We start from the raw sequence: 23,659 nt of genomic DNA on the forward strand, positions 1-23,659 counted from the left end.
CCACTTTGAAATTGTTTCATGTGCACTGAACTTCTGTTCTGTTACAGGTTAAACCAGTTTCTGACCACTTAAACTGGCTTATGTGTAACTTCTGTCCCTAGCCAAGCTGTAGCAAAGTAAGTTTAGGTTAGATATTAGGAAAAAAATTCTCACTCCAAAGGTAGTAAAACACAGGAATGGGTTACCCAGAGAGGTTGTGGAATCTCCATCCTTGGAGTTTTTTAAGACCTGGCTACACACATTCTTGGTTGGGATGATCCACTTGGGGATGGTCCTGCTTTGAGCATGGGGTTGGACTAGATGACCTCGTAAGGTCCCTTCAAACCCTAATTTTCTATTATTCTATGATTTTTTATTTGTGTTTTGGTTACTCTTCCCAAGGTGTAGCACCTTGCATTTGTCTGCACTGAACTTAATCCTACTAGCTCTAGCCTAACTTTTCAATCTGTCAGGATCCTTGAGAATTGTGCTTGCATCCTCTAATGTGTTCACAACTCTTCCCAGTTTTGTGTCATCTACAAACTTGCTCAAGAAGCTATCTATGCCAGCATCTAAATCGTTAATAAACACATTGAACAGCAATAGGCCCAGGACAGACCCCTGTGGAATTCCATTTGAAAATTCCTCCTGTTCTGACACAGGCCCGTTTATAATTACCCTTTCCTTGTGGCTATTGAGCCAGTTGTCTGCCTAATAGAAGTTTTAGCTAGCTCACATTTCTCCAATTTGTTTATGGGAAAGACATGGAGGACCTTGTCAAAAGCCTTGCTGAAATCCAGACTGACTTTTATTAGTAGATGTTTTGGATGGGGAATCCAGGAAAAAGATGACAAAGTTGAGATTTGAAATACAAAGCGCCCGAGTGAGGGACTAACAATCGAGGGGTGGGGGAGAGGAGTGGAACGCGACTAGGTTACATACCATACAATGTTAGCCAACTAAGCCCGGGGCTGGGGGGATGTGGAAGGGGAAGGGGGGGGGGGGATCGCGACGCTGAGAGGGAAAGAAGATAGATACACACATACCCGTTACAGTGGTCCGCGATTGATTTGAGCCTTCAAGAGGCTGAGAAGCGATTTTTGTTTTTTGTTTTGTTTTGTTTTACCATATCCATAATAAAAAAATCTGTGCTTTTTTTTTTCACTATATCCTTTTTTTTTTATTTTACTATATTCACAGCATTCTCTTCATCTACCCAAGTAGTTACTTTGTCAGAAAAGGAGATCAGATTTGTTTGACACAACTTGTTTTTCATAAATCCATTCTGGTTGCTTGCAATCAGCCTTTCCTCCGCCGGAAGCTTGCAAATGGTTTTCCATAGGATATGCTCCAGTAACTTCTTGGGTATTTAGGTGAGGCTAACCCATATGCAATTCATAGGGGGGCACATGGGGACATGTGCCCCCCTTGAGATTGGCTGCTGCCAAAGCCACTGCTGGCTTCTGCAGGAGGTCGCCGCCACCCCCTTGCTGCTGATGTGGCTGTGGGTGGTCCCTGCTCACTGCCTCCTGCTCGCCACCCCCGACCTTGCCACCAACACTTCTGTGGTCACCTGAGTGGCCCCTGCTTGGCCTGCCATCATGGCAGTTACCTGCGGGTACTCCCCACTCACCGCCACCACACCGCCACTGCTGACACTGCCACCACTGCTGCTGCCTGTCGGGGGTTGCCATGCCCCCCCCCCCAGCCTCCAGGGGCACATATCATTCATGGGCTAACTGGTCTGTAGTTTCCTGGGTTCTCCTTCTCACCTTCTTTAAAGAGGGGCACTACACTGGCCTTTTTCCAGTCCTCTGGCACCTGGCCCATCTCCCAAAACTTCATAAAGACCACTGCCAAAGGCTCTGAGATCTTCTCTGCCAGTTCCTTCAGAACCTTAGGATGAAACTCATCCAGCCCTGCTGACTTGAATTTATTCAGATCCAACGAAAGCTTTCTGACGGTCTCTTTTGTTATCTTCTCTCTCAGCTTCCCTCCTTCCTTATCCAGATAATTCATATTATTGTCCAGCTGCAGCTTAGTTTTTTTAGGCTCAGACAGATGTGACAATTTTCACCTGATCTGGCCCCTGAAAGTGCACTACAGCCATGACCAAACATAGGTGCATGACTGCAGCATGATTAAAAGGGCCCAACCCCATGACAATCGGAATCCTCATTGCATGAGTATTCAGAGCATCTTCATTAATGTTTGTCAATGTGTGCTGGGAGCAGGCCTGGGCTGACACAGCCCAGGCCTGCTCCCAGCACTGCCTTCAGAATGGGAGATGGGGAAGGGAACAAAGGGAGCTTGGTCTGGGGTTTTTTCAGCTGGTGCTGGAGGGTGGATGCATAGATTGGAGGCCCCTCCAAGGTGGGTCTCCAATGGTTAGGAGTGGGGAGAAGCGGGGCTAAGGGAGAGAGGCTGCAGACTCACAGCTGCTCCCCCAACCTGTGGGATGCAACAGCGCAGTGTGTTGGGTCTGGGGGATCATTGTAACTCATAGCACTTCCTACAAAGTCTTGAGTTACAGCACAGAGCTGCACTTCTGTTTACGCCATTTGTGAAGACCAAGGCAAAGTAGCTGTTGGCTAGCTCCTTTGCATCTTTGGCCAGGAGTTCCCCCTGGCTTGTTGTTGTTGTTCCATCCAGCCTCCTTAAGACACAGTAGAACAGCACAGGCTGAGTAGCCTCATTGAGAGCTGGTTTTTTGGGGAATTTTGGGGAAGTCATGTAATAAATAGGAGAATGGATAAATAATGTATAAACAGTACTCTTTCTAAAAGAAATTAGAAAAGATGTGGTCACGGTCAGGCTTTTTTTAGGTCTCTTTGTTATATAAGTAGACTTTTTGCCTATTGTTTTTAATCGTATGTATTTTCCTGAGTTTTGCATTGCCTTAAGAAACTTCATTTTGTATTGCTCTGTAGCTTGACATAAGTGCTTGACCTTTGTATGCTGTATGTGTAAGAGAATGGGTGAGCGTGTCTGTGGAAAAGGAAAACAACAGCTGGCAACTGGCTGAAGAATGCAGACAGATAAAAGATCAAAACGAGAAGAATCTACCCCAGAACAGTGAGAGAACAACAGCAATTGACCTTCAAGGAAGAACACGAGGATAACACAGCAAAAGCCCAGAGAATTGGGTGAACTGACAAAGCTCTAAAAAATGGAGCGAGATGTGTCAATTTTGGGTCTTGTTCTGCATGTCATCATGGAGCATTGGTTCATCTGACAAGATGGACTGGCAGGAACTTGCCAGGCTTCTACTCATGATCAACTTGGCTGGCCACTAAGTTGATCTGAGCACTGATAAGACTGGTAAGGTATACCAGGACAGACATTGGGGTATGAATGTGGTGTGTGTGTGTATATTAAGCACTTAATCAATAAACATGGCATCTTGCTTTATCCTCCCTCATAAGGTCTCGCTTGTGATTTGTGCAATTGGCAATTTGTGTAACATCTTCTGGAAGATCAGCTGAGGTCCCTCCAGGAAAAAGAAGCTGACACAAAAATGATGAATGGATTCTCCTCCTGTTTATAGCTTCTTGTGAATTAGTCTTAAACCTAACATGATGTACTGTTACAAAGGGAGGCATTTTTCCAGGGAATGTCCACCCTATTCATGGATATCTGATAAGGGAGTAAGCCTGTTAGATTAGTTAAACTATATTTAGCTTCCTTTTTGCCATACACATAGACAGGAAAAGAAAGATAGCGAAGGGGACAGGCGGGATGCAAATGTTTGAGTCCAACTCTGGCTCAAGTGCCCAATTCCACTTAGGTGGAATAAGATCTGGTCCATAATCACCGTAGTAACAGCAAATGGTACTGTACAAAAGTCTAGCTGAAATCAGGCCCCAGTAGTGTATAAACTGAAAGGAAACAATTCCTATCCTGAAGGACTTTTCGTTTAAGATACTAGATTGCTTTACCTGCTGCAGTTTAGAAAGTGATCTAAGGCATGTATGTGTCTCGATTAGGACATTTTGGACACCAGTGGCTACAAGATGCTGACTGTGCTGTAGGTCGCTACTATTGCACAGTAGCTTGTTACTACTGTCACGCTTCATTGCCACACGACAGTACTGTGCAGTAGTAACGAGCCTCTCATGTAGACATGGCCAGTGACTACTTCGTGTTTGGGGTACACTAGTAATATTTAAGTAAAAAGTACTGTTAGTGCAAGTGTGGGATCTTCCAGGCCTTGATGGCCAGGGGTAGAATTTTGTCCTGTGAGAGCTCTGAAGTAATTTGCTTCCTGTAGTTGTCTACCAGAGCCAGAGTTTGGTTCACTTCAGGGTGCAACTTAAGGACCTTTAAAATTTGTGTGTTTGTCAGTTCTAATTTTTTTCTTTTATTAATTTAGGTTATTTTGAATTAACATCTATATTAAGACCCTGGTGAAAGTTCTCAAAAGGGCAGCAGGTGCCATCACCTGGGTGTACCTGATCAAAATCTTATTCCGTCTTTCTTTAAAAAAATATTATGAACCTTGCTAATTATGCAATGAGCATAATTAGGGAAAAAATAACTTAAAAATAAAAATAACAAATAAGACAGAAGGCTAGAGAGCTATATTGAACAATAGCATAAACTTGGGGTTGGTTCTTCTCTCACTTAAAAGGAGAATAACTCCCATGAAATAAGCTGTAGTTGTGGGTATATATATATAGGCCCAAAGTCCACATATATTGCCAGTGGGCAGACCAGAAAATTCTCAGATTGGGCCCAAATAAAGTTGCATATCCAAACACATCTAAAAATCTGAACTTTGCATTGTGGTCCCTCCTTTTCACAACAACTTTTTCCTTAGAAGAAAAAGACTAATATCTTTGCTACTACATGTCACTTCCCTTATTACTACTAATCATTTGTTCAGCATTGCAAATTTATGTGACATTTCACCAAACAAAGAAAGACTGTTTCCTATAGTTTAGTTAATCCATGCCTGCACAATCAGGGTAAGTTTCTTGTATAGTAACATGGTGCAGCAGCCATGATCCGCTTAAGTGAAATTCGTTTCTTTGTAGACAAGTATATCTGCCTTATGTTTCTCTTAAGTTCTATCTGAGATTTTTAAGTGGTCTGTAGCATTTTTACTAACCCTCCACTCCCCAGGCAGTGGAAATAGGTATATGTGTGATCAGGCAATTATCTTATTAGCTGAAAAATGTAGGTTTTTGAAGGGGACACCAAAACTATTAGCTAATCTGGGTTATATAGTTCAGGCTGAAAAAATTCAAAGTTGAAACATTCCGTGTCGACATTTTCAAAACTAAACATTTCTATTGTGTTTTGTTTTGAAATGTTTCATTTCAGCTCAAACAATGCTTTTTAAACCCACAAGGGCATGTTAATGTGTCCACGGAGGGAGGGTGAGGGAGGAAATTGACCCAAAATAAATATTTTTCCCCAATCTTTTGGATTCATCAGCCAAACAGAAAAGTACAGAGCTTAACTAGGGGGCCACGGAGCCACTAGATCTGTATGCATCCACCATCCTGATGCAAGAATCCCTTTGGTGTTTACTACAACTCTGTTAAAAGGACACTACTTGCATTCCTTGTCTTGAAGAGTTTGTTGCTTTAGAAGACCATTTTAGCAGCATCTGTCTGCTAAGAACTCACGTGTGAAAAACAGAATCTACAGAGCTGTCCCCCAGAAATTTTTGCCTATATATTAGGAAGACTTTTCTGATGCAAAGAAGGTGGTAGGAACATGAACTTGAAGGCTCATATCAATGATGAAAGTACAAAAGCCACTGTTCAGAACACAACATGCTTTCACTGTGAGAAACATTAGGTTGCTAATGTCAGCAGAACTATTACGAGTCTAATATTATCACTTTGTACAATTTGTCTGAAAACATATTTATCTAAGAGAGCTTGCTGTCTTGTGAACTCCTGGTTAGTGTATCTGATTTAACATCTATGACACAAAAGGAGAGTAAATAATATCTAAGTGATAATGAAACTAATGTGAAAAACAATGAGACAAAGAGCTATCTGAATTGAATGAAGCTGTTTGAAAGACTCCTGTTATAACTTTGCTGCAAAGGCTAAAGATTTTTTCATTTTAATCTGTATTGACAGCAACATCTGCAGATCAGAAATGTGAGAACCAAAATTATTTGAAGACTCTCAGGCGCTTGAGAGACCTGGAATCCAAGTGTGTTATTGATTCTATATGGAGAAAGCAGTTCAAAACCATTTTTGTACCAGAAACAGCTCACTTGAAAGTATCGAGTAAAATATGAAATCTGTTAAAAGAAAAACAGTTGTTCATTGATTTCTAAGCTTAGAATGTCTACCCTATTAATGGATATCTGATAAGGGAGTCAACCTGTCGCATTTGTCAGACTAAATTTAGCTGCGTCTTTGCCATACACATAGACAGGAAAAGAGAGGCATGGAAGGGGATGGGCAGGGTTCGAGTGTTGAGTCCAACACTAGCTTCCTTCAAAATCTGCTCACATCACCCTCTGCAGCTTCTTCATGACCAGACTGGCAGAGTGCACTATTGTTCATTTTATGCACCTGGTATATCCAGGTGGGCTTAGGACTCCTTCCTTCTGCTGATATTAGAAGCTGAATTGAGTAGATGCATATGATATTGTCCCTAGATAGGTCATACCCTTTCCTACACCTGCAGATAACTCCCTACAAGCAGGGCTCTTAAATAAAAATGAATCTTTTAACAGCTAAATATTGGATCACGTGAGTAAACTGTAGAAGTGAAGGGAGTTAGGCCCTATGTTTTTATAATTCTGGGAGGGTAGCACCAACACCAAGGACTCGATACTAGCGAATAAATTGGTAAAATATATACTCCTTGTTTGTGTCATCACAAAACTTTTATCTTGTGCCAGTATCATTTAAGCAGAACCTAACACCTGAATAAAGAAACAGGACACATTTGTCAATATTCTGCCCCAGTGCATACACCTGTTCAGATTTTCTAGCAATGTAATTAGTTAAGGTTCAGAGTCGATTTAGAAAGTGTGCTACAGTGGTGCTGGAGGGATGTCTACAAGGCCAAATATGGCTTGCATAATCCTCAAGTGCAGCAGCCTTTGCAAGTTTATCCACTGCTTCTGTGCTATACCTGGGACTGCCCCTAAAAAGCAGGCCTTGCCCCCTTGCTCCTGCTCAGCATTTACCAGGTACCAAAAAGCAGCGTAACCACCTGAGGGAGTAGCTCTGAATGTGCACAGACAGGGTGAGAGCAGTGCTGGTGCACGTGCTCCTGACTGCACTCAGGCAGCTCCACTGTTTCATTTCTCAGGTTGCTGGGCTGGCGCAAGAGCAGGGGGTGTGCTGCTTGGTAGCAGTGTGAGACATGGCCTGGAGGTGATGCAGATAAACCCTTAGTTCCCTGCATTCTAGCAATGGAGGAACAGCCCATGGAAACTAAAGATTTAACATTTTGGTACCAAAACATTGGCTCCTTTTGAAGTGTTCCATAACTGCCTCAGGCTTCCAGGGTTAGTGGACTCAGCCAAACAATTTCTCCCAATCTACCAAGGGAATAATCTATTGTTATACTTTCAGCAGCTGTTATTTATACTCTGGTCTGTTGAGTATACTTCTGCACTGGGACACTGGTGAGGGAAGAGGGATAAAAGTTAGAGGGACCAGCCCTTCCTCCTTTTCATTTAGGTGGGAAAGGATAGAACCAGGAAAGCTGTCTCTTTCCTGCTTTTCTTCACAGGATGTTGGTTGAAAAAAGAACCAGCTAGGCTCCTTTGCTCCTCATTTCTGCTTTCTTTCACAGGGTAGCAGTGGAAAGAGGTATTGTGTCAGGAGAGGGAGGAGATCACCAGGGGCCCCATGGTCAGGCAGAGAATGCATGCATTCAGAATTAATTGTCTGGGTTTGTTTAATTCCTAGTTGTTTGCTATTATTTAATTATCTGTTCGTTGATTGTCTGGGTTTGTTTGTTCATGCTGATTTTTTTTTCTTTAGTAATTTGTTTATTTGGGGTGAAAACATATTGGCTAGGGACAGACAGCCTGAATTGATTCAGTCTTTGCTGGTTAGTCTAACTTGGCTAGGATAAATCAGTCTGTAACTGCACAGATATCCCAGACATGCAGGCACATGCCTGCAGTGGCACAGGCTAGAAGCCGGGGGGCACTAGAGCAGCCCTCCCTTCCTTCCACAGTGCTGAGCTGAGTGGGGGGTGGCGAGGCCTGGGCAGGATGCTCTGATTACACCACACCAGCCCAGCAGGGAATTGATAACACAGTGTTTATCATCCCTAACTCAGTGTTTATCACTCCATTAAGAAAACAACAGAAGGGCATTACCAGCTACCTGTTAATTCTGCCTTTATCCTATCTAGCACAGCATGGGTCATAGCTGGCAAGTGGTTTGCTAGCTAATGCTAAGAGGTGTCTGTGTAAGGCAGAGGGGAGGGGCAATTCCTGCTTAGCAAGGGAATGCCAGACAGATGCCTGCAGTCTCTACCAGAGCTGCAGTCAGGTAGCAGAGGGGAGGGGCCAGTCCTGCTGTGGAGCAGAGAGCCCCACCCAGCCCAGAGACCATGCTGGCATGCTAGGGGAGTCTGATTTAATTTGAACCAGCAAGGGGTCTGGGACAGACATTGCATACACTGGTTTGACCCAAATCAGTTAAGTCTGATACCACATTCAACCAGGTTTATCTAAAACTGTTTTCAGCCATTTTCAAACTGGTTTATGTGCACTGAACATCTGTTCTGTTATAGGTTGAAACCAGTTTCTGATCACTTAAACAGGTTTATGTGGAGCTTCTGTCCCTAGCCATTATATGAAAACTTTTATAAATTGTGTGAAATACATTAGATATTTAAAAGGCCTCTTTCAAGATGGGAGCTATTATTCTTATGTGTTTATCTAGTACTAAGCATGGACCTATTCAATAAATACATGCCTTTTTTATAATCATATATAAACTAAGAGAGGTAGTCAGCTGCATTAGTCTGAAATCAGGAAGAAGGCAAGATAGAGGTAAACCTTATAAACTAAGTGTGGCTAGGTAAGACATTCAAAAAGGCTGAGGTAGAATCAATCTAAGTTTTTCAGTTTTCTGTAAGTGGCATAGGTTAGATCAGTAAGCAACAGAACACATGTTCGCCCTTTGAGGGAGGGGGACGGTAATCTTAGACCAGGTTCTGCCATTTTTAAACCAGTCTATGTTTTCTGAACTTCTGTTCTGTTATGGGTATAGACCAGTTTCTGATCACTTATACCAGTAAAAGTGTAATGTCTGTACCTGGCCTGAATTGGAGATGCACAAAGTTTCATAAGCAACAGCTCATTTCATCAGATGTCTAACTACAGGCAATCACTTTCTGAGAGTATTTTCCCTAGGCATTATGAGCTTGAGCTGATGTTTGCAAAGACACTGTACCAAGAGACGCCCTGTTCTGGTGCTGGCCAGGGGCGATGATCTGGTGAGGAAGCTGCGGGTGCTCAACCACCTGGGTGACAGCAATCATCAATTGCTGGAATTCACCATCCAGCGCAAGATGGCAAAGGCCTGCAGCAAGGCAGCAGCCCTAGACTTCAGGAGGGTGGACTTCAATGAGCTAAGGAGAATAGTCGGGGAGGCACTGAGATCCTGGAGGGGAGGGGAATCGGGTGTCCAAAAAGAGTGGTCGTTCCTTAAGGAGACAATCCTCCAAGCCCAAAGGGAGGTAACCCTAACTCAGATCAAAGGGGGCAGGAGGGCACAAAAGCCCCCATGGCTCACCAGAAGCATCCAGGAATGTCTCCTAGCTAAAAAGGAGGCGTACACCCAAAGGAAGGGAGGGGCCATCACCAGGGAGGACTATACTGCAGTTGCTTGGGGATGCAGGGGGACAGTCAGGAAGGCCAAGGCAGAGATGGAACTGGGACTAGCTTCCTGGATCAAGGAGAACAAGAAGTCCTTTTTTAAATACATAGGGGGCAAAAAGAAGGTACCGGGTAACGGGGGGCCCCTGCAAGACATGCTAGGAAATCTGGTCATCGCACCAGACAACAAAGCTAACCTATTGAACAATTTCTTTCTCCATTTTCCTGAGCAAGGACTGGATCAGCCCCCGCACCGGGACCCCTTCAGGCCCCAGGGGAGGTGCAGCTAGGCCAAGGGTCAGTGAGGATCTAGTCAGGGGACTTCTGGAGGGATTGGATGAGTTTAAATCAGCTGGTCCTGATGATCTCCACCCCAGAGTGCTGAAGGAATTAGCTGAGGTCATTGTGGGATCCCTGGCATGGCTTTACGAGCACTTGTAGTGGTCTGGTGTGGCACCAGAGGACTGGAAGAGTGGCAACGTGGTTCCCATTTTCAAAAAAGGGAAGAAGGATGACCCGGGAAACTATAAGCCAGTTAGTTTTACCTCAATCGTGGGTAAGCTTTTTGAGAGAATTATCCTGGTGCATGTCCACAAGGGGCCAGCGGGGGAGGTTTTGCTTAGGGGGAACCAACACGGGTTCATTAGAGGCAGGTCCTGTCAGACCAGCCTGGTGGCCTTCTATGACCAGGTCACCAAATCCTTAGATGCAGGGGTAGTAGTAGAAGTAGTATTTCTTGACTTTAGGAAGGCCCTTGACATTGTGTCTCACCCCGTTCTCATTAAAAAACTGGGGGACTGTGGTGTCAACATCTACGCAGTCAGATGGGTCGCCAACTGGCTGGAGGGCTGCACCCAGAGAGTGGTAGTGGATGGGTCATTTTCGACCTAGAGGGATGTGAGCAGTGAGGTTCCCCAGGGCTCTGTCCTCCAGCCCGCACTGTTCAACATCTTCTTCAGTGACTTGGACGAGGGGGTAAAAAGCACCCTGTTCAAATTTGCTGATGACACTAAGATGTGGGGGGATGTGGGCATGCTGGAAGGAAGGAATAGGCTACAACCAGACCTAGACAGGTTACAGGAGTGGGCGGATGAGAACAGGATGGGATTCAACACTGACAAGTGCAAGGTGATGCACCGGGGGAGGAAGAACCAGCAGCATACCTACATGCTGGGGAACTCCCTTCTCATCAGTGCAGAGGCAGAAAAGGATCTTGGAATCACTATTCATGCCAAGATGAACATGGGCCGGCAGCGTGGGGATGCAGTCAGAAAGGCCAACCCCACCTTGTCCTGCATCCACAGATGCATCTGAAGCAGGTCCAAGGAGGTGATCCTCCCCCTCTATGCGGCACTGGTCAGGCCGCAGCTGGAGTACTGCATCCAGTTCTGGGTGCCGCACTTCAGGAGGGATGTGGACAACATGGAAAGAGTCCAGAGGAGGGCCACTCGCATGATCAGGGGGCAGCAGGGCAGGCCCTATGAGGAGAGGCTTCGGGACCTGAACCTGTTTAGCCTTCACAAGAGAAGGCTGAGGGGGGGATCTAGTGGCCGTTTACAAACTAGTCAGGGGGGACCAGCAGGCACTGGGGGAGTCCCTGTTCCCCTGAGCACTCCCTGGAGTGACAAGAAATAACAGTCACAAGCTGGCAGAGGGTAGATTCAGACTAGACATCAGGAGGTGCTACTTCACGGTCAGGGTGGCTAGGATCTGAAACCAACTTCCAAGCAAAGTGGTGCTGGCTTCTACCCTGGGGGTCTTTAAGAGGAGGCTAGATGTACACCTTGCTGGGGTCGTTTGACCCCAGTACTCTGTCCTGCCATGGCAGGGGGTCAGACTCGATGATCTGCTCAGGTCCCTTCGAACCCTACTAACTATGAAACTATGAAATGCTCTGTTCAAGAGTGTGTTTGAATGAAGAAGTTAATATTTTGCACAGCTTTTAAACACACATCTGCATTGTGTGTTTAAAAGACGTTTGTTTAAATACATATCTTCATAACATGATTTCCCATTTTACTTTCTTAATGTGAAATAAGAGGTATGAATGTTTTGTATTACTCAAATATGATATTTTGAATATATTTGTGCATAGCTGATTAAAATGCTCAGGGCAGTTTTCAGTCAAACAAATACATTTTTTCATTCTCTGATTAACTGTTGCTCTATAAACCAAGTGTGAAACCACACAGAACAGGACACTCTTATGATGTCTGCATTTCTGAAGTATTGATACAAATTTAAGGTACCGTAATCTGCATGCCACTGAGAAGATTTCTCTTGCCGAGATGACTGAATTCTCTTACGCCCCAACCAATTTCTCCAGCATAGCAGTGTCTGTGGGCTGGAACAGTAGGATTGTGCGAAGACGGCCGCAATAGATAATCAAGATCACTCGTGCCTTCTAGTGCTGGAGATGTTGCTCCTATGTAGCGTGTATAATCAGGTTGCTTTGTCCTGTAATCCCATAGAGCATCTGGGCCTTGGAAACAAAGAGAATTAAAAATGTGGTTATAAAAAGTACAAGGCTTACCTTGTTTACTAGCCTATTTCAACATGCTTTGTTCCAGCCTTGGTTTCTTTGAATTTACTTTAATGCAGCAATTTTAAAAATCAGGGGTGCCCATGCCTCAAAGGCACATGGCCTGTGAGACAATAATGCACTGCCCCTCCGCTCCTACCTCACTGTCACGCTCCCTATTGCTCCTGGGGTCTCTATTCTCCCCCTCTCTTTTTCAGCTTTTGCTTCTTACTCTTGTGTCATACGTTAGGTCCCAAATGCTAGTTTTGGGCAGCTGAGGGGGACAGCTGGGAATCATTTATAAATATTAGGAAAAGTTACTGTAGCAAAATGTCTAGCTTGATGAATAGGGACTACAGCAGTGAACTGCTTGACTGCTGTGTGCTTGTCCCTACTGGGAAGTTAATGTGTATTATGCGGAAGTAGGCAGACAAGGTTCTTTGGGTGAATCTGATATCCTTTATAAGACCAACTTAAACAGCTGGAAAAAAACATTTTTAAAGCAAGCTTTTTGGTTCAAAAACCCTTTGTCAGGCTGAGGAAGTTTCAGCAGTTGGTGTGTGCTCTTCCTGGATGGAATGAAAAGTAAAGAAGCCAGAGGTGGGTCTGGTGTGCATGCAAGACAGGCAGTCAGTGAAGATGTAGATCGAGGAGTTAGTGGGTGAGAGACAGGCTGGGTGAGGGGGAGAGAAGTATGCTGAAGTATGAATTTACAGACCATTAGTGATTATTCCACATTCATTCCCTATGTGATCTGTCTCCATGGGCACATCTACACGAGATGCTTCCTGCACATTAGCCTAATAACACTGCACAGTAGCATGCTGGGCAAAACCGATGCTAATACACTAGTGCTCAATGTTATTAGGCTACTGCTAAGTAAGCATCACTAAAAAACCTTGCGCCAGTGCTACTGCATGGTAGTATGAGCTAGTGTGCATTGAATTAGTACTCGGTTACTGTGGCAACACTGTCCCTAGGGGTGCCGTGACCTCCCCTAGTGCCCTTGCCTACTGTGCCAACCTGGGTCATGAATGCACCCTCTAGCTCGCCCACCACATCTTTGATCTTATATTATTAATGGGAGGCTGCCTTCCTGCCCTCCTTGGCACGGGGCCTATCTTGCTATACCGGGGTTCCGTTCTATTTCCTGTGCTGGTCCTCTCCTGGGGCCTACTTGATATGCTTGCCCCCTCTCCCAGGCCTGCTCAATATACGCGCCCGCTCTTGGGGGCTCCTCTCCGACTGCGCCCACTGCCCTCACCGGGCTTATTCCCCTCTCAGGACTTCTCAATTACAGGCAGTGCCCAACTCGGGCCTACCTCCCGTACTTCCTGCGGTCACCCGCACTCAGGCCTGTGCCTCGTGTTTCCTGCGGTCTCACGCACACTTGGGCCTCGTCTCCCACACTTCTCACGGTCCTGCCCTCACTGGGGCTTCACTCGTGCTTCCCGCGCTCCTTGCCCTTACTGGGGCCTTGCTCGCGCTTCCCGTGCTTGCCTGCACTGGGGCCCGCCCGTGCTGGGGCCTTCTATGCCCGACTTGGGCTTCCCAAGGTTGGGGCTCAGGTGGCCTTAGCCTCACCTGGCCCCCAGACCCGCCTTCTCGGGCCTATGCCCCACTGGGGCTCTTCCTAATTGGGGCTCGTCCTGATATCGCCCCTGCTGGGTTGGAGTCAGGATTCCCCACTAGCTCAGACCCACCTTCTTGGGCCTACACCCCACTGGGCTTCTGCCTACGCACGACACTAAACCCTTCCTGAAGCTGCCCACACTGGGCCGGGGTCAGGACACCCCAAACGCAGCACCTCCTGCAGCACTAGAAACCCCCCCTTCTACTGGGGAGATCCCTTGAGGCCTCCTCCACCCCTAAAGCCTCGCCCAGTCCTTCGGTGTTGCTCAAACAACTCAAACAGAAACTCAAGACCATAAGCCTGCTGGCTGAAACACAAAATAAGCCTTCTGGCTATAACCTCCATTCAACGCCACCCTGGCTACTTTCTGTCTCCCTGTCAGGGTTCTCTCCACTGTGTATCATAATACCCACGCTTGGGTGGTCGGGCTGCTCTGCTCTGCTTTACAGCAGAACTTCCTGCTGTCCAGGCTGCCAGAGGGGAACTGGCTCTGGCCTCAGCCTTCTGTATTTATGAAGGCCAGGCCCTGCCCCCTGGCGGTCAGCTGACCCAATTAGTTGCTTTGGCAACTCACAACTGTGCTGCCCTATTGAGTGGCAGCTAAGCCTATATCACTGTTGCAAAAAATTGTGGTCCGTTTCTTGGAGGCCACTAAAATCACAGACACACATGCATCAGATGGCACAAAAGGTGTATTTGCAAATAGGGTCAGAGCAGAGTCAAAGACTCAGATTACTCTGAATCCATCAAGGAATTTTTGCAGGCTGTATTTATCTTTTTCCTCCTGGGCACGTGTGCAGAAACAGGAACTCTTACAGCTCATTTTCATTTCATACAAACATATATGTGGTTATATCACTACATCCATTGCATGTACATTATAATTAACTACTTAAGTATGCAGGGCGGAGAAGTAAATATGCATCAGCTAATTGAGCATGCTCAGAAAGTTCTATAGGTCACCAAGAGTTTAAACCCACCCCCCCCTTCAAGGACACAGTCAGTTGAATTCCAGCTTCTGTAATCTGCATGAGAAAGGCTAGGAGAAGCTGGGGGAGTGTCTGTGATTTAGTATAAGAAGAGTTGTGGCAAGGCTGGGCAAGGAGAAAAGTCCTTGGCAGAGTTTCTCCCTTATCAGGCGCAAGATGCAAGCTGTGCATTTCTAACAATACTCCATTTCTAACAATATTCCATTTCTAACATCACCATTATCAGTAGCAGGCTCCTTAGTGCCCTGCTACACACCATTATCGAGTAGCAGGCACCCTGGAGCCCTGCTACAGTTACCCAAGCATTAAACTTAATGTGCAGTAACTATGGTGCAGTAATGAACATGTAGATGCACCCAGTGTACACTTACTGCTGTCTTACTCCAACTTAAAAGTGGGGTACTTTTCCTTATTTTTACTGTGATCTCAGAGTGTCCATGTACAGAGTGAATCACAGTGTAACCGCCAAGCTGTAAATTCATATTTTGTCCACTTCCCCCTGGAGGTGGGCCCTGAGGCTCTGCATGTGCTTTAGAAAGTCACTTAGACTCTTTGTTCCTCAGATTGTTATTGTGGAGATTATCACCATCTCTCAAATTGGGAAAAATAAACTGTTTTTGAAATACATATTTGAAACAAAGTGTTAGATATTCTTGTATTTAGAAGATTATCCTTGCAACAAGAGGAGCTAGAAACATACATAATAATAAAAAATTGCAAGCTGAGATCAATACTAGTATATTTAAAAGTCCCAAATGCTGATGGTTCTTTGTGCCTTTGAAGGGTCATAAGGCTGGTTCTGCCTCATGGTCGATTAAAATAGGGCATAGCTATCTACAGTAGATGGGACCTAATCATATTATTTTAGCCACATTCTTTAGCAGGTAATAGGACTATTTGAAGAGCACTTTCCAAAATATGGTTTAATCACATGCAGTGTGGGACTGTTTAACCAGCTTTGGGAACCCACACCACTATGATGTTCACATAGTATCAATGTTTCAGAGGATAGCTGCATCAGAAGGAAATACAATAACTGAAAAATTGTTTGTTGGGTCTTTCTGCCTTTGTACTTAGATATGGTTAATATAATTAAGTTTAGGCCTGTAAGTGGTCTCAAAGAAGTACAGTAAAGGAAGAGGAAGGAATTGAGGAAGGATGAAGGGAAATAAAAGAGAGTAAAACGGGAAGAACTTTATGATAGGACGGAACATTTTAGCATGTGATTCAGGTATGGCTGTAAGTAGAGAGGGCAATAAGTGAGAAAACGTGATATTATCTACTGGAGTTTAATTGTCATAATATAATACAACAGAAATGGATGCCCCTATCTTAGAGAATTAATTTCCAGCTATCGTGTGTTGAGTCCCTAATATTTTTTTTGGCTTTGTTCTTGTTTGTCAACTCTGCCAATGATATTAGTACTCCATTAAACATTTCAGCTTAAAAAGTATTTTTTCCCCAATTACAGTTTTGTTGTCTAGATTTCAGAGGAATCAGTTTCGTTAAATAATCCATTGAAATTCCATTGGTATAAATGTTGCTTGTTACTGTAAGATTCATTCATTGTAATGAACATATTCGTTTTTCATAAAGCAAAAGTTGTACTTTCAATCTTTCCTTTTAGAATGAGGAAAATAATAGCCAAGGTACGAGCACTTGTAAACTCTGTGCGAGTGAGAAAGCAGATGGATTGTGTCTTTCACTCTGCAAAAGCCTTCATGCTGAATCCTGAGGGAATATCCTCCTGTCATATTGCTCCAGCTGTGATCAGCAGAGGCACTTGAGCAAGATCCCCCTTGTTATAAATGAGAGGAAACTGTCGGCAGTACATTCCCTGTGGGGATCTGACATCTCTGGAACGTGTTCCAAAATAGCCCAATGCTGTGACCTACTAGGCACAATGAAAGATACATTTGTTTGATTGGCTTTTTGGACAGGAAATAACGGTACATCCCCAGAATGACAAAGGGGGAATGGGGCGTCTCAGTTTTGAAGCAGCTGGCAAAGTTCCTTTGGAAATAATTAGTTATTTAATGCTGCTGAGGATTTGCTTTTCTTTTGTTTGTTGGCAAAGTGATTAACTGGGTCAGAAATGTCAGTTCTGTGGTGACTCTTTTTAACCTCGTTTGTTAAACAGTGTGGGTGGGTCCCCACGTGCAGGGGTGCCACCTATAGAGGCACAAATAGCAGCGGCACAAATTTGTGCCACTGCTTTGTTCCTCATTGTATGCCCCTGTATGTATGCTTCAGCACATGGGTAGTGGTAGGGGAGGCTGGGGCTAGCACCTGGTGGTCTGGTGGTTTGCTGGAGCAGCAGGGGCAGCACAGAGGCCTAGCCAGAGCATTGCTCTGGATGGCCTAGCCTCTGTTTGTGCTAGCACATGTTGCTTTGCATCCATTGAGCCACTTTTTGTTCTGGCACTTTTTTTTTTGCTGCTGGGATTTCCCTGTAGCAATTTTCACCACCACACTGCAAGCGCAGTGCACATTTGACATTCCCCGTGTGCAGTTTGTGGCACTGCCCGTGGGGACCCGCTCTATATGTCCAACCCCATAACTTACCAAAGGAGGTGTTCTGATGAGCTATTTTTGATTAATTCCATGTGCGAATGCTTTTAGTCTGAAATAAGAGTACCTGGTTTCTGTTTAGCTGGAACAAGGATCTCTCATTCCAGAATAAGTGTGTCCACACATGGTATTATTCAGGAATAGTTATCACACACCCAGGCTTAATCAGAAACAACTTTGAAGTGTGGACAAGCCCAGCTAATATTCCTGACAATACCTGTTGACTTCAATAAGAGTTGACAAAGGAGCTCAACAGCTCAGAAAACTGGGCCTCATGCCCAGGTACAGAAAACTAATGATAAAACTGCCTACTGCTCATTCTTTCCTTAAAATAATGAACACATTCTTATAACTGCATTACTTCTTTAAAATTAATTTGTGATGCTAGGAATTGACAGACACTGAAAAGTTAATGTCTAATAGAAACTTTACTGTGTTATAGATCACTACAGTCTGTCCCTGTGTACACCAGTTAAACCTGATAATCCTTTGTAATTATTTTTTTATTGTTAGTTTTCCTCCAAAGCTAAGAGCATAATTCCAGAGTCATTTTAGGATATGCTCAATTCTTGGCACTTCCATAAACTTCCTTTGGACCTTGGACAAGTCAATCAGTTTCTCTATACCTCAGTTTCCATCTGTAAAATGGAAACTATAGCATTTGCCTACCTCACAAGGGAATGAGGATGTTTTTGAGAATAAATACATGAAGACAGTGTGGGGCACTCAGATACAACGGTGAAGTGCCACATATTTAAGATCGATAACTGCCTCTCAGATCTGTCTGTGCCCACGGGTGCACTATGATGTCTTTTTACTGCTGTTTTTATTTTCTTGAGCTTTCCCCATCAACCTGATTCTCAAAACCTTACCAGAGCCTGGGGCTTGAACACAGCAGAGGAAATGGAGAAGTAGAAGTTAACTTTAGTATTCAACCACCTGCCAGCAGTCGCTCAAGCAGACGCCAAGGCCCTCCACAACAGAGGCTGGAATGATATAGTACAAGAATGAAGGAGTCATGTTAGGTCAGTTTTATTGTACAGTTGCTCTGGTTTATCTTCCTTGCTTCCTGACAAAACAGCTTCTAAGTCCATTTGAGGGATAACTTTGACCTTTGGGCTGTCAATCACGTCAGGAGACATAACAGTTGAACAATCAGAATTCCTGTAACATAGCTGTGGAGGTGTATGGGCATGTCATTTTTAAAATTAGATCATACCAATATGATGCCAGGAGATATTTTTTAGATCAGAAATAGACAATTTACTGTAGAAATAATTTCTGTTTGTTTTACCATTTTAAGGTGACTTATTTTTAGTCAGAAGGCAGGGGAGTCTGTCTGATTTCCGACTACCATGGCTAACCACCTCTATTTTAAGTTAATCACATAGCCTTGAAATCACATGAAACTGAACAGCAGTAGTAAATCCAGCTAGAGTATTAGAAAACTGAAATAAGGATTTTCATATTTTATACTAAGCACTGTATAATGCATATGAATATTATGTTAATCTTGAATAAATTCACTAGGCTCTAAATCTGCATTATACAGTTAAAAGCAATAGCATCCAGCAAATTATGATGTGAAGTTTATTACACACTTTACTTGCACTTCATTGCACTGTGTCACTAAAAGCAAACATGCACATTAAGCTGGACTAAAGCTGTGATTAAGCTGTCTTTGATGCTTTAAAAATAACCTTGACTATTACCCTTGTATCAAAATTGCCTGACAGTAATCATTTACTGTGCTACTAGCCTGTGAACAAAATCATCACAACTTTACAGGATTAAAGATGGTTGGGATGAAAAGATCCCTTTCCCTTTCCGTTCTCAAAAAGAGTGCTCTCCACAGAAAAAGTTGCTTGAAAGAGTGCATTTGGAGCCTGACAAACTGTCAGTGAAGTCAGTGGGAATCTGTCCACTAATTTCAGTAGCAGTGTACCGTGCATTCACAGGGCAGAAACATTCCTGGCATAGTATGTAGCATGGGGGTTCAGTCTGATTGGCTCAAATACCATATTTTCTTCCATACCACATGCATCCTTTCCCTAAAAATTAGCCTCCAAAATTGGGGTCCATGCCTTACCTATGCCAGACAGATGCATGGAAATGCTGTAAGATTGCTGTTGCTTCTTTTACTTCTCTTCTGTCGGGGGGGGGTCTCATGGCAGAAGGGCAGAGCTCAGCAGAGGCAGTTCCAGTGGATGCAGTCATGCAGTCATACCCTGCTTTGATTACTGCGCCAGCCAAAGTTTAAACCTAACTGCCCAGCAGCAGCAATGGCACTTCTATTCAGGAAATCCTGAGGGAGTCAATTGACTTGACAACTTATTATAACCTATATTAGGGGTGCCAAACAAGCCAGATCCAGGCCAATGGAGCCATACGATCCAGTTTGTGGGTCTTGGATCCAGCACTACAAGCACTGCCCACAGCCTAGGGGCTGGTACATCCAATCTACCTTGCATACTGCATGCAGCCCATGCCGACCCCACTCTGGGGCCTGTGCTGCAGGCAGTGCATGGGCTGGACCTGGTGCTACACATGCTGCATGTGGTACCTGGGCCTGATCTCTGGAGAGGGGCTGATCCATGAGGGGAGTGAGCTGAACACAGTATCCCACCAAACAGGCCTGCTCTCTGGCTCTGGCATGGCCCAATCTGGCTCAAAGACTGGCCCGACAATGCTTATCCAGCTTACAGGGCTGGAAGAGGTTGACACCCCTGGTCTATCTGATTCCAGACAGGTTAATACCCTCCTCTCCTTTTCAATGCTCTTCATTTTCAACCAATCAAACTGTACTTTGTTGATAATTTTGCTGTCTCTTGGTTGCTCCTGATCTCTCTTCTCCTATTTCACAGTTCTCCAGACTGTTTTTAGCTCCTTTTAGAATCCTAGATACGGCCATGGAGTTCAGACTTCAGCAAAAGCTACAGTTTCAGCTTTTGGCTCAGCAGCCAAAAGCTGTTGCCAGTTTAGCTGTGAAAGAGTGAAATCTGTATCTTTTTCCTGTGAAGGAAAGGGAGGATGAGTAAGCTGAAGATTGGGGTCTGTCCCTGCTGTATACCATAACTCTGGAAAAAACATTTTTCTTTCATTCTGCTTTCCCAAAACAAGGTGTGTGTCTTTTAGTTTTTTTGGGGGTGGGGGGGGGGAGTATGTGTGGTATGTGAGAAAATGCAGTAGCTAGAAATCTCCCATTGCTAGATATCAGCTTTAGCATTAACAACACAGACAGGCTGGCCATTATATTGCTTGGTGTATGCTAGCATTCCCAATATTGCTCTTAATGATGGTAGTACCACACCGAGGATTTTTCAGGAAAATGCCATTGCAAATACGGCTTCATATGTCATACAAACATTTTGCTGGCAGCCCTATCAATTTATGCAGAATAGAAGTTGCCTTGCATAAAAACGCTAGACATTAAAAGGTGCAAAATGTTGTGAATGCAAAGGTATATAATACAGAGCTTGGAAAGAGAAAATGAAACAAAAGCTCTGAAGCTCCTGGCCCTGCTTTCCCAGTACAGAAGGTCCTAAGTACAACCTAGAAGCTGTGTTCTTCCCTGGGCAAGGGAGAAGAATACATAAGTGAACAAAGAGGCCATACAAAACAAATAAGGAGGGTTTAGTGCCATGATATGAAGAGTGAAGGGACATATGTAATGAACATGCTTTAAAGAAAATTCATGTGGGAGATGTTAAGGGGAAGAATGTATGAGGATTAAAATATCTTTGACAAATAATTTACTTTTTCCATGCAAAACGTGAGGTTTTGTTTGTTGATAATATTAAAATTCCTCAGCTTGATGCCTGAAAACTTCTCTGTGGCTCAAGTTACACATGGTTTCATGTTTATTCCTCCCTTACACGTGGTCAGAACTCATCCAGGTGCTACAGGGCTTACGCGTAGGAAGTCTCTCCAAAAGTACTCCCAGAAATCCCTGTTTCTGACTGGTCTTTCTGTCCTTTTCATTCTGTCTCTATAGGACTTAGAACCCAGCACATAGTGAAAGGCAAGTAGAAGGGCTCTGCTTAAAAAAGAGGAAGCTGAGAGGTCTGCTTTGTTAAGGACTGGATTTGAAAAAAGAGAACTCAACTCTAATCTCAGTTTGGCTACTGATTCAACCTGAAAAATTCCTGAGTGAACAGTTTCAACCATATGCACCCAAAATAATTTCTCTTGATTGATTCTGTTCTACCATGGTGGGTGATACATCCAGATCAAAAGGCCTTCCAGTAAGGACACTGTACTTTGCAGCTATAAACATAGGGATTGTTGGAAGCTGAGACCTGGTCTGTATGCAATTCTTCATACAAAATCAACAAAATCAGTTTTAAAAGAAGCTTCTTAAAACATATGTTGACTCTTATAGATATACTTTAAATCAATTAAAGTCAATTTAAACACTTAAAAGCCAATTTCAATCTGTCCATGATTGAGGATGGCTATACCTACATGAGTATCCTGTACATGATGATGATAATCACTTAAACTTTGCAGCACCTGTTCCTCAGTATCAGACTCCCTGGAAAATTTCAGGAGTAAACACTGACAGGGAATGCTTAAAGGACTGCCATGAGACTACCTAGGAAATTGTTAAGAAGGCAGGGTAGATTTGCACCCTATAGATTAGCTGTATTTATATTGTCTTCCTCGGCAATCCCCTCACAGTTGAGAATAATTGTCTTCCATGATTGTCTTATCTGTGCATCTGAAGATGGCTGACAGGGCTGATCTGGGATCAACAAACTCTGCTGCAAATCAGACATGTTTCCATGCAGGGTAGTGGTGCCATATTCTTGGTTTGGTCCATGACAAACTGTTTCTGCTGCTCCCACTTTTCCATCTCCTGTTGCCATTGTGAGATTTTAAAGTACTAAGTTCCTTGTAGCAGACTCTTCCTCCATTTGGGGAAGTCCTCTATGATAGTCTTCCGTGAGTTGATGTCAACATTGCATTTGCAATGTTGTCCTCAAGCTGGCCTTGAGGACATCCTTGAAGTGTTTTCTTTGCCCTCCTCTTGCGTGTATGCCTTGACTGAGCTGGGAGAATAAAGCTTACTTTGGGAGTCTGGAATCAGACATCTAGATGACACAGTGTGGAAGGAGAGATCCTGGAAGTGGAAGGAAGCACTCTCCTGCTTGCATTTCTTGGTAGCAAACATTGGGCAAAGAGCACAAGTGGTGAGCACAGGTTATCAGAGGATCACCAACTACCTCGGGTACCAGGGTGCAGGACATCAGGGCCAATGGACTGACTGAAGCTAGGCATTCAGGCTGAAGAGGAAGTGGGTTAGAGGGGTGTGGGAGCCTGAATTCATGGAGAGCTGGGCCCAGGGGAAAGGCTTTGGCAGTTTTTTATTTGGTTTTTCTTTGTGGTTGTTGGAAGACTGAGAGTAAATTGATAGGAGAGTAGCCCTTAGTATGGTGCCAGACTTGGTAGCCAACATTGGCTTCCAAAGGGTAGAATTAATTGATAGAAGCATTGTTTGAGTACTTTGGAGTTGTTTCTTTTCGGTTCTGAATTCATTTTTGAGTGTCCCCCTCCCCCCACCATGGGACTATTAAAGAAAGCAGTTTATCAAGGGAAAATTGACCCCAAAGATAACACAGGGCCCATGGATTAATGTTGGGTTGTGTGGAGACTATTAAAAAGGAATTGATTTGACTACACAGAAGCCTTCTGTCAGTGTACCCCACAACAGAGGAAGAGTCTTTGCTGATCTACAAGTCAAGAATCCTCAGCCCCACTAAAGGGCTTTGTCATGCCTAACAGTAAGACCAGATGTAAATTCTGGGCAGCCCAGATAGACCTACCATCAGTAGCCCAAGTGTAGCAAAACCCCCAGGTTTTCTTTTTTTTATTTATTTTAAAATGCATTCCCTGCCCTTCCCCAACCATTTCTGACTTTTTCTCTCCCCCTCTATTCCTTATAGATAAGTATAAGTGAGCTCAGACTTAGGATAAGTTTTAACATTTTTATTTCAGTAGCAAGCTTATGGTTTTGGATATCCACTGTTTTATATTGTATTATTATTAGGTTTGTATTGATTGTTACTGTTGTGTATTGTATTATTATAATTTTTGTATTGATTTTTATTGTTTCATATGGATATTTCATAGATTTCATAAAC

General features: G+C 44.0%; 1 protein-coding gene across 1 annotated transcript in view; it reads right to left on the reverse strand.

Annotated features, from left to right (window-relative positions):
* CUNH4orf45 (chromosome unknown C4orf45 homolog) overlaps positions 1-23,659 on the reverse strand; it is an 84,456-nt gene that overhangs the window by 55,212 nt on the left and 5,585 nt on the right. The window contains exon 2 of the mRNA XM_019534545.1: positions 12,052-12,284. Coding sequence (XP_019390090.1) covers positions 12,052-12,284 — 233 coding nt within the window. The remainder of the gene's footprint in view (positions 1-12,051; positions 12,285-23,659) is intronic.

The sequence above is a fragment of the Crocodylus porosus genome, unplaced genomic scaffold (assembly GCF_001723895.1).
Source record: "Crocodylus porosus isolate Cpor-Errol unplaced genomic scaffold, CroPor_comp1, whole genome shotgun sequence".
Taxonomy (NCBI): Eukaryota; Metazoa; Chordata; order Crocodylia; family Crocodylidae; genus Crocodylus; species Crocodylus porosus.